This window comes from Telmatherina bonti (genome assembly GCF_933228915.1).
Source record: "Telmatherina bonti genome assembly, chromosome: 20".
NCBI lineage: Eukaryota > Metazoa > Chordata > Actinopteri > Atheriniformes > Telmatherinidae > Telmatherina > Telmatherina bonti.
This window is the reverse complement of record NC_136618.1, coordinates 14051850-14063956: the sequence shown is the minus strand read 5'-3', so window position 1 is coordinate 14063956 and position 12107 is coordinate 14051850. Positions and strand designations below refer to the sequence as shown.

At 37.8% G+C, this 12107-nt stretch overlaps 1 protein-coding gene across 1 annotated transcript in view; it reads right to left on the bottom strand.

The window, feature by feature from the left end:
* Window positions 1-12107, bottom strand: part of cntnap2a (contactin associated protein 2a) — a gene marked incomplete at both ends in the record, with an annotated part of 342587 nt that overhangs the window by 156303 nt on the left and 174177 nt on the right. The window contains one exon of the mRNA XM_079259621.1: window positions 4409-4556. Within this exon, the coding sequence (XP_079115747.1) occupies window positions 4409-4556 (148 nt within the window). The remainder of the gene's footprint in view (window positions 1-4408; window positions 4557-12107) is intronic.

Genomic DNA, 12107 nt, shown 5'->3' with positions numbered 1-12107 from the left:
TCCTCACTAAAATCACAAGTATCCTTGCCATGATGAACATCATATACCACATGGAAATGTTTGCCATCCTATATTATTTATGCTTTTCCTCACTCCTATGGTCTCTCAGCTCCTTTTATATCTTCACCAATCTTTTGCACCATTTTAATTTTATTTCTCCCTTTTATCACTTCATTTGAAGTCTTGGTTAATGATGCAGATGGTGATGATTTTAGAAGGTTTCCTATCTTTTCCTTCCCTTGGAGACAATGTAGTTCTTGGTTTGGATTTATCGAAAATGCAAGAAGGAAGGCCTTATTTTTCACAATGACAGCATTGGATAAAAGAAGTGTTGGAGCAGGGAAACATCTAAAACCTGCAGGTCAGTGGCTCTTGAGAATTGGAATTGGACATCCTTGGTTAGAGGCAAGTCTAATGTCAATGTGCAAGCCGAAATTAATAGGGTGATGACAAAAGCACTTCCCCCACAGAATAAACTGCCACGGCCAAAACAAGCTTTTTTGATTTTCATGTGAGTGTGGATTTAATGCATTTTCTTTTTTTGATATGTTGAACAGTATAATCATATTATCTGTAATAATGGCTGCTTCCAGCTTTTACCTTAACTCTATATTTCTTTTCTTGTGCTTTACCCCAGAGCCTGAAATCCAACATAATGCTCTTAAAGCTGTGAAAGTGTTTGGATTCTGCTCTAGAAATAGACACTATCCAAAAACACAATCTGCATAGGAGCATTTCTTTAACTTGGCAGATGATGATAGTGATACATCATCCTGACAACAGATTTTGTCTGTTGGCATAAGTAGGCCACAGGTTTAAGTCAGCTGTGATATGCTGGCATCTTTTTGAAACTCTCCATGCATTACAGCGATTTTATTTGTGCATAACACATATTTGTACCTGGACTGTTTCTTCTTCACCTCACATTACTGGCTTAACTATTTAACATTTTATCTGTGAAATAATAGATTTTTTCTGTTTAATCAAATTGGAAATGAGCATGTAATTTCCATAGCACTGCAGATCATGACTCCTTTATAGTCTATTGATTTGGCAAATACACAAATGCACACACTCACTCTTATTGAACAATCCTAGATAAGTCATAATGTGGCATTGCATTTAATTATCATACAGTCTCAAAATTCAGAATTATCATCCACAACCAACATATTTTGTGATTATGCTGGGAACATAACATCTATATTTATCTACCTCCTTCTCCTCCTACTACTTCTCCTTTGTGCTTTCCTCTTTCATCCACTTTTCTTTGTCATAGCCCAACACTGTACTTCTCCTCTCTTTCATCTTTTGTTTGGGAAGCAGAAAAACATTTATGAGAGGTTGGTTCTGAAAGAACCGAGGAGTCTGGGAGTGAAGGATGGGTAGATGTACAGACAAATGTATGTGTTCTCATTTTCTGACTGAATGCCGGAGAAAGGAGCAGTGACAGGGTAATCATGAGAAAGCACTGCAGGCTTCAAAACACAGCTGACAGACATCTCTGAAATATGATGCACCTGACCGGGAGGACTTGGCATGTGCATGTGTGTGTGTGCGCGCGTGTAGCTCACTTTCTACATTATCACTGATATCTGAGTTGGAAGCATGTGTTTACTGATTATGTACTTATCTGTCTTATCTAACAGATGTCAAAGCATGATGGGCAAAATTTGTATCTGTCAGAAACACAAAGTCTGAGCCCATCTGTGTCTGGAAACAGATGTTTTTATATATTTATTTTATTTTTTTCTTTTTATTAAAACAAACCAAACAAAACTAGTCCTGCAATCTGCAATATATCCGAACTGGTTCTCAGTTTACTATTGAATAAAGAGACTTTTTAATCTGCAGCATCTCTTCATCATGTTGTGTATAGCTGGCGACAGGGAAAATAATGGTTGAATTTATTTAAATCTTCCTTTCTTGCTCATTATTTGTAATTGAAGACAAAATCATTTAAAGTTAAAACTTTTGATCTTTTATACATTAAAGTAATCCCATAAAGACTATCTATAATTCAAACGGTGCCACACCACCCTATTGCACCAGCAGATTTGTATTTTTAGACACACTGTGGTTAGACCAGGCCAACTTCTCCACTGCTTTTGCTTTTTAGAGTAAACTGTGAAAACTGTTATTCAATTTAGAAAGTGCTTTGTTTACACTTAGTTTACCATCTATCCAATATGCTTTTCAATCCTGCCAAATTTTCTTTGTATAACTCATAACACTGCTGGTGGCTAACAGCCAGCTCCATGTTGTGTAAGGCATTGCTTGCTGTTTCTGTTACTAAACCTGAAAAAAAAAAAAAAAAAAATGTTGTCTATACTGAAATCCCGTGCTTTATGTTGTATTTGGAAAGGCAAAAGCAAACACTGCTTATCAATTGCAAAATGTTTTGAAAAGGTCCTTTATAGCCTCAAGTTTAGCATTATGGATCAATAAAACATTAAGAAAACTAAAGTAGTGTGTTGTAAGAAAGCAAGACATGGACCATTTTTATTCTGCTAAGCCCATTTATTCTTCCCATGCTGACTAACTCTGTGTCAATGTGAAGACATGTAATTTAATATTTTTACCATATAATCACAGATCCATATATATATATATATATATATATATATGTATGTTTATGACAATAAAGGTTTATTCTATATACATGTTACTGAATATTTAATGTACACAGTGATCATTGATATATACCAACTTTACAGTGTTGGACCTGCCATTTTTCCTTAAATTTACACGCCATATATTGGACAACATGTTGGAAACCTTCCTCAGAGACTTTGGTCCATATTTGTATGTACAACACAAAGTTGCTGCAGATTCATCATCTGTACATTCATGATATAAATATCTCATTCCGTGCATACCGAAGATGCTCTGTTAGATTGTGATGTTTTGACTCTGGAAGCTATTAGAGTACAGTGAACTCATTGTCATGCTCAACAAACCAGTATATGATTTGCGCTTTGTGACATGACACACTGTCCTGTGGAAGAAGCCATTGGGAGGTGGGTAGGCTGTGGTTATGACAAGATGGACATGGTCAGCAACAATATCCAGGCAGGCTGTGGTGTTTAAATTATGCTCAGTTGGTACCAAGGGGTCCAAAGTGAGCCAAGAAATGTCCAACCACAGCACCACCAGCACAGTGAACTGCTGATACAAGGCAGGGCAGATCATGTTTTCAAGTTGTTTCTACCAAATTCCGATCCTTCCATCTGAATGTTGCAGCTGAAATTGAGAATCATCAGACTGGAAAACATTTTTCCAATCTTCTGTTGTTCAGTTTCCGTGAGCCTGTGCAAGCTGTAGCTGCACATTTTCTGTGCTCGTGCCTATTTTTCTTCATGGATATAAAAACATAAAAAAGTGCAATTAAAGCTGTTCTAATGTTTATCTAAATAGAAAAGTTGTAACATCCACAGTTTCTGAGACCATGGTAAGCTTTCATTTCTTGACTGGTAATGGGCTTTGTTTTTCCCGTGAAAACACAAAAAGTATGCATGTGTATGTGTCTATATGTGTGTGTATGTGTGTGAAATGTTCAACACTTCTTGTCATCCTCTTCATTACTGACTGGCTTCTTTTGACATGGGAAGAAAATGAAACAAAGGGAATATAATCAAAGAGGCTGAGGACTGACTGGAATATAATAGATGCACTTGTATTCACACAAATGGGGACACACATATACTCACAAACATTTCCACACACATTGTAATCGCATCTCTGGGATGAAAGATGTACGTGTGTCACTTATAACAGTAATTTATTCAGCGCCTTAATTGAAATTGTTATCAAAATCAATTTGGCAGCCTTTAATAGGATGAGAGCAAAGAGGCTGCAGGAGAGTCAGCTCCCCAGATGATGCATTTGTTAGAAAAGCAGGACACAGTTGGTGAGTGTATGTGCATCTGTGTACTGCTGCTTGTTTGAAACAGAATTTTGACCTTCTGTGTCCAGGTAGGCTTTTATGGCGTGCTTGTATTTGATCTCACTAGTTATAAGGCTCATAAAAAATTTTTTAAAAAAAACCCTACTGATTTTAATGCAAATGACAAACCATCTTTAGACTGGCTACATGCATCCATAATTATAAATCATCATATAATACTTATTGTTTGGCCTGGTTTTATTATGTTTGCGTTGCTAATATTTCTGTAAGGAGGATGACTTTAATATTAATTCACTGTCCTTATTATACCTGTATAGTTAAGCTCCCTGTTATGTGCCAGCACTCTCATTACTGTCATGAGCCTGACCAAGTGGCTTGTACCTTTCAACTTCCAAATGAAAATATCTTTAGTTATGATTGTGTCTGACAATGCGTGAAGACATTAGTTGTTAGAGGTATTCTGTTTGAATCAAATTTGTAAATGTGTTTGTGTCCACTCACAGTAGGAGCATCCATAGACTTCAATGCGGAGGCCGATGCGTCCCTCTTCGCTCCAAGCTAGTGGTATGAGCCTCAGGAAGCGAGCCACGATTCCATGTTGCAGTTCATGACGAACTGCGCTCTCTGAGTTGGAGTTTCCAGAGAAGGCCTGTGATCACAGTCAGGCATGCCCACATGCACATACATACACACACATACACAAACACAAATTGAATATATCAAAGTCACAAACTTACAATCAACAAGTAACTCTAGGCTGTAGAAATAAAGTAATTGCTCACTATTTTTGCCCTAAAGGTGCACATTCACAAAGTATGTGAAGTTATTATTACAAGTCTACACATAACATGCCCAGCCCAGTGTATGGTGATGGTGCATTGATGGTGTATGTAAACTCTGATTATATACATTTATATTCAGACTGATATCTGAGTCGCTAGGGATGAGTAATGGTTTGCAACTATACAATTTTACTTCTTTGCCATACTTTGAAACCACTATGTGGAGTTTAAAATCTAGCTCCTGAGCAACCATATATTATCTATAAATCAATGTTGGTGTTAGAAGAAAGCTGGCCAGGAAAGCAGAGAGTAATTGGAAAACAGAGGAATGTCAGTATGTTTCAGTATCACACATGTACGTGCTACATTTTGCTGTGGTCAGTGTACCTGATGTCATCTGCTGTCTAGCAAGCTTCTACATTCTGCTTCACATTTCTCACCTGTTTTGATAAAATCATTAAAAAAGAGGGGCCAGAAAAATCAAACAAGTAAGAGAGAATAAAACAGATAGACAGACATGTTTGTCGGTTTATTTTTTTTCTCTTCATCTTTATATTTGCCTGAATGCAACACCAAGGCTGTCTACAATAAGAGACTGAGCAGCCTCTAAGCAATATTGCTACGAAGATATAACATATCTTCTCCAAGTATTTTGAGGAAAGTGCAGCCTGCTTTGAAACCATAGGTTAAGGCCAATGACTTAAAAGAAAAAGAAAAAAAAAACAAAAAAAAAACGTAACATAGTTCTCAAGAAAGTTGGCTCTGTGGGACAAATGGAGCTGATTGTCTTGACAGGAACACTGCACAAATTGCTGAACATAGTGGACAGTTGTTTGCACCTTCTGCACAATACAATCAGGAAACAACAGTGTGTGTCCATGTACAACCAGAGCCAGAGCTTGGTCTGCATTGCCGGCATTAAGTCAGGCTTGTTTCCAGTGAGGGCTGCCTTTTTCACCCATTCTGTTCATACCTTTTATAGACAGAATTACCGGGCAAAGCTGAGGTGTTGAGGGGATTCGGTCTGGTGGTCTTAGGATTCAGTCTCTGCTTTTTGCAGATTATGTGGTTCTGCGGGCTTCATCAGGCCATGATCTGCAGCAATTTGCAGCTTGGTGTGAAGCAGTTGGGGTGAAAATAAGCATCTACAAATCCAAGACAATGGCCCTCAGCTGGAAAAGGGTGGAGTGTGATTTCCAGGTAAGAAACGAGGTCCTGCCCCAAGTGGAAGGGTTCAAGTATCTTGGGACTTTGTTGGTCAGTTATGGAAGGATGGAGTGGAAGATCGACAGATGGATCAGTGTGGCGTCTACAGTGATGCAGTTTCTTGATCGGTCGTCGGTCTGTGGTGATGAGGCAATAGCTGAGCAAAAAGGCAAAGCTCTTGATCAGAGGTGGCTCTAGATTAGGGGTGTCTAAGGTCAGTCCTCTAAGGACTTTTATTTACTTTTCTATGAAAGAAGTAAAACATGATCAAAAGCAACTTGATGGAAAGTGCAGAATCTAACAGAAACGTGGGATGTCTGTTGTTGGTTTTCCTGCTTTAAAGTGTATCCAGGTATCCTCTTTATGTTATCCATAATGCTTTTTGCAAAGTACATGTTATTATGGAAAATATACATTTATATTTGGGAATTTTCTCTTTATCGCATTTGATTAATGTAGAATGTGATATTTTAATGTGGACCTGCACATAGTGTCCACCTGTGTTGGATTCCCAGTGTTTCTGCTAAAAGTTATGTTAACTGACCTCCTAAATCGTTTTAGTCTAATCTCTGCCAACAGGCACAGTCCCAGGCAGACTGCACATCATCTCTACCTGTAAAACCCATGATGTTGATGGTCAGACAAACACAAGGCCTCACAACTAAACCTATAAAGGACAACATGGTAACAGTGTGCATTTTTTATGTATACTTTGTGATTCATGCGTGTGGAGGCTGTTTTATATTCATCACTCCCTGATAGCATGAACTGCTTCCATGTGTTGTTTCATGCATCAGTGCTGTAAGTGGATGGGTGTCAGATCGCAGTGATGGGCTACTGAAGCAAATCTCTTGACAGAACATCCAATCCTGTTTTCAGATTTCTACATAACTTTGTTTTGATTTTCATGCTGTGCTTGCTACAGAAGAATAGCTAAATATAAAAGGGAAGTGTGTAAAAGAAAAAAACTAAAATTATACTTTTTAACACAAAGGAAAAGGAAAGCAGGAAGGCATCTGTTTCACAGCATGGGAACCCACTGAGTAAACAAAGTTCTTTATATGACCTTTTGTTCCAACTCTTTTCTTCCCCTCTCTGCTCCTCCCCCTTTATTTGGCCTGGCAAATGATGTGGGGGGGGGGGGGGGGGGGGGGGGGGGGGGACTCTAACTGCCCACTAATCCCCAACACCACAATCCCTAAACTATTTTCACCTCTGTAGTCTGCCCTCCTCTGCCAAATAAACATACACGCCACAACTTTGGTCCCTGCGCTATTCATCTACACACATATGCACAGAGCAGTCTGCACAAATCATTGTGAAGAAGCATCATTAATAACACAGCAGGTAACTAGATGGGAGCAAGACACTAGGCGGCCATGTGTTATTCCAGATAAGACATGGAGTGTGCAGGGCAGAGGATGAGTGTGGCAGGAAAGAGAAACTGCTCAGACAGTCTGCTTTGAATTGACTCCTCAGTGACCCGAGAATGTACCCCAGAAGATATGTTATCTGCAAAGGAGGGGATGGTCAAGGGTTCACAGCAAGCTCAGAGCCACTGAACTTCCACTGTCCCTCACTTTCATTTTTAATCTTTATTTATCCAGGAAAGGTTAACTGAAAACAAACACAGTTTTTTATGACTGCCAGCTTCAGAAGCTGCTCCACATGACTCATCAGGGAGCCCTTCGGAATATTTTAACCGCAGCTTCTACTCTCTGCAGGTGCTAGCATCCTGGAGATCTGGGTTAAGTGACTTGCTCAGTGGTAGCATGCTGTTTTTTTTTTTAAGAAGGCTAGAATGCTTATTAAGCTTTGTATGCATGTTGCCAGGGGTGAAAAATTACATTATAGTTAATACAGGCTGCCTACAAGTCAAGTCACAGTCATTAGTACTCAGAGAATAGGCGTCTTCTTATAATTTAATAATCTAAGGGTTCCTTACTGTTCACAAGCAAATAGGAATGCTTAAATTTGGAATAAATTGTGAGTTCTACTTTTTGGAAAGTACTTACAACTGTCTTTTATATTTCTTACACTATTTATAATGATTTTAATAGTTTATGTATGCAAAGCACTGAATTGTCTTGCACATGAAAGGTGCTATACAAATAAACTTGCAGTAAAAATCTGTATCCTTCCAATTTTTCTAAATTCACAGCTTGAAAGAAGGTATAAACTCCACTCAAGTAAGGAATACAATTAACAACTACTAAAAATCAATATGGCCACTGACCATCATTCAAAAAGAGCAGAATAGATAATTCACAATGTTGGTTATTGGGAATATACAAGCTCATTTTTCATTGTGGTGTATCAAACAGCATAAATAATGTTCATAGTAAAACATAATCTGTTACCATTACATATACAGAAATGATGAATTATTTATGAAGGATATTATAATTTAATGGGGAAATTATCTTTAATATTCTCTAAATTCATACAACCAGTAAAGATTTTAGTGTTTTTATCAGTGCCCAAACATGGAACAATTTGAAATGAAGTACAAATATACGACCACCACTTCCAGAGGTAAAGGGATGAGGGAGGTCCAAGGTAGCACTCAGTGTTTGGAGGATATTCTTTTATGTTTAACCCCATCTAAGAAACTGGTTACTTTTGCTGTTGTCGTTTTCTTCTTCTTCTTCTTAGTATTATTATTATTTTGTATTTTCATATGTGTGTTTACTCCATGTATGGCGATGTGTGTGTGTGTATACGTATATATGCGCAGATGACGATGGACATTTGTTTTTGTAGCTCTGTATGTATACATATATACATATATAGATGTATGTATGTGTATACGTATATATTTGGTTATGTGTATAGATGCCTTTATATATAAGTATACATACACACACTATATAATATATATCTATATATACACCAGATATACCACATACTAAATCTATTTTACTGCAAATATCAGGCTTAAGCTTATAGATAGATTTAAACCAGGAAGCTTATTATTTTTATGTATTATTTACAGAGGAGGGGTAGACGTTTATAAGTTGTACTTATTCTCATTCCTTTTTTAATTTGTATTTATACATCTTTTGTTTTGTACATCTTATATTTGTATGCATAAATATTTTTCAATGTTTTTTTTATATTAAAAATAAGTTTCATCATCATCATCATCATAAAAAAAGACTGGCTATAGTTAAATGTTAAAGTTACACTAAAACATTCAATAAATACAGGATATACCTCTTTTCTAGCCTTGACTCTGCAAAGCATTTTACACTACAAGCTTAATTCATTTATTCGCACACACTTTTAGAGTGCTTCTTCTATAGCACTAACACACACACACTTCTGATGATACCGCTGGGGCTCTTTGGGATTTGGGCCAAGGACTCTTTAACAAGCAAACAGGAGGAGCTTCCAATTAGTGGACAATCCACCCCATCTCCTGAGCCACAAGGGTGTAGGACAGTAGCAGAAAGTGCGTATCAACTCTTTTAAAACAAAGTGATGCCGTATTTTGTAAAAATGTTTTTCTTCAGTTTAAACATCCATGATCAGAACCGAGCTGAATTTATAATCGTCTATACCTGTATTGAAGTATTTGCATTCTTTTTGTCATTTTTTTTGTCCTCCTTCTGATGTTCACCATCACTATTTTTCTTCCAAAAGGCCTGTGATCCTTGTTCAAGTTTAGAAAAGCATGAATATATCAATCTATGTGCACACAAGCAGTTACACACACATCCACAGAGCGAACCACACAAACACCCTGCTTGTCAATGAAGGTATTTGGCAGTGTGCAAATCTGACAACATGTTAAACTCAATTCATAATGAGAAATGAAATAATAAAGAAAAAAAAAAAGAATATTGTATAGCTTTAAACTTTTTGGTCGACAGTATGAAGGGAAATACTTTTTGTCCAAATCCTGCATATTTCTCTTCTTGCCCTTGTCAATTCATAAGAAAGGGAAAAAGATGGAGAACAAAACCATTTTTTCTCTTCACCTAAAACCTCCATTCCTCTAAAACCCATTTTTTATTTTCTCTATTGTGTTCATCCCGCTACTCTGCACTTATCTCGTGCTTGACTGAATGAATGGCTCAATTAAAAAAAACATTACTATGCAGAGTGGAGGGCAGAAAGCAGGATAGGAAAGTAAGGAGGATGAAGTTGGAGAAAATGTCTCGGATGCTGAACACCTTGCAAAAAGTCTGTTAAGTCAACCATTTAATTCCCCCTACTCCAAAGTCAAATCATTAACCAGCCAACCAATGAGTAATTGGAAATGTATGTGTCACTGCATATGGTGCATGCGCCTCAGCTTGTGTTGCAGTCTGAGTGTGCTGGGAGCCTTAAGAGCTTAGACATTGATGTTTTGTTTAATCAAGGACTGAAGTAATTTATGGCAACAAAGGCTGCCAAGGCCTTAAAGCAAGATTTAGATTTTATTTATAGAAGAATGTGAATGTATGAGCATGTCTTATGAATCTGTGGATTTCTGTCCAAAACTTTCCTCCTAATGACAAAGATTTATGGCTTCACTTGTACAAAACTAGACATGAAGTTTTGCTTTTAAAGTAACTGAAAGCTTTGGATCTTTTTGCTACAAAAATAGAAAGAAAAAAAAAACTGTCAAATGATTTTGGAAATGCAGAAGATGAATGGAAAGCTATGGGAAAAAAACTTGACTAGGGAAAAACTAAAGTAATGAGAGGAGCTGAGATTCAGCTCTTGTCATCACTTTTGAAGCACCAGGGCCGCTGTCATTCAAGTCAGAACAAGCCAATCACTCCGCCACAGCTGGTCAACAAACACCCCTGTGGTCTGTTCTGTCTCTCACTCTCTCATAGACACATACACTTGCCCACCCACCCACACACACAAACAGACTTCACTCCTCATGTCCACAAAATACATAAGTGCACACACACACACACACACACACACACACACACACACACACACACACACACACACACACACACAAACACACACACACACACACACACACACACACACACACATACACACTCTAGTAACATCTACACACAAGTACATTTGCACCTATCATCTAACTGCTCTACAGCACTTCCCTGTTTTCAATCCCCACTCTTAATTATTCTCTCTGGCTTCATGCTTTTCATTTCCTGGATGTGCATCTGTCTTCTCTGTCTGTGAGAGCCTTTTTGTGTGTCCGTGAATATCTAGCTGTATATGTGTGTGTATGTTTCTGTGTTTGTGTGTCTGTTTTGACAGCCACAGAGACGGGGCTTTCCAGCGGACAGATCTCCAGATACTGAGAAACAACAAGTGAAAGCTATTTTCTGGCATTTGCTTGTTGCCGCTGGACGCTTTGTTGGACCAGCCCAGAGTCAGAACCATTGTATATTTGTGTGTGTTTCCTCCAAACAGGCTGGGGAAATCACTTCGGCCTGCTCTGGTCTTTTGTTTTTACTGACAAGTGTTTGGGATAAAACAGACAGGCCATCGAGAAATTTGTTTCTGTTTGTGTGGTTCTGTGGCTTTACTTTGCCAAAAAACAGGACCAATTGCAGTAATGCTTCATTTTAATTAGGAATTTTTCAAAATGTGCATCTCACCCTGAACTGGTTTTTATCCATTAAAAGCACTGGCTCAGCTGAATAGATTTTTCATCTTCACTTTCTTGGTGATGACAGAACCAGTATTGCAGATTGTCTCCAGTAGGCATGAAAATAACTTTCAACTCCTGCTGCTGAACAACCTGAACACATGATACAATCATGTAAATGAGGAAACTGACATGTAATATTTTTTAATAGCGTTGGTGTTTACTCTTTGTCTTAATGATAGTTTCTTATTATCACTGTTCCTCTCCTGACTTTTATTAAAGACCTAAAAACTCACATCTGCTCAGCAAAATTTAAAATTTAAAAGTGCTATTTTTCATGGAAATAATCCCCTAATGCCTTAACATGGTGTAGATGTAACTCCGCACCTTCGCCTCATTTAGTATGCTTGGATCTATGAATATGCAAATTACTCCCCTCTATCTTCATTGCTTGCTTGCAGCTGGAGCACACCTGTTTCCTTTCTGCTCTGCTTAAAGAACCGCACTCTGCTACACAATAGCAAATTTTAATACTGAGGAAATACAACAAAACATTGATTTTATTTTTTTTGTAATAGCATGGAAGGAGGCTGAGTGTGAGGAGCAGAGCTATAACTGAAGCTCAGTGTGTGTGAGGCAGAAA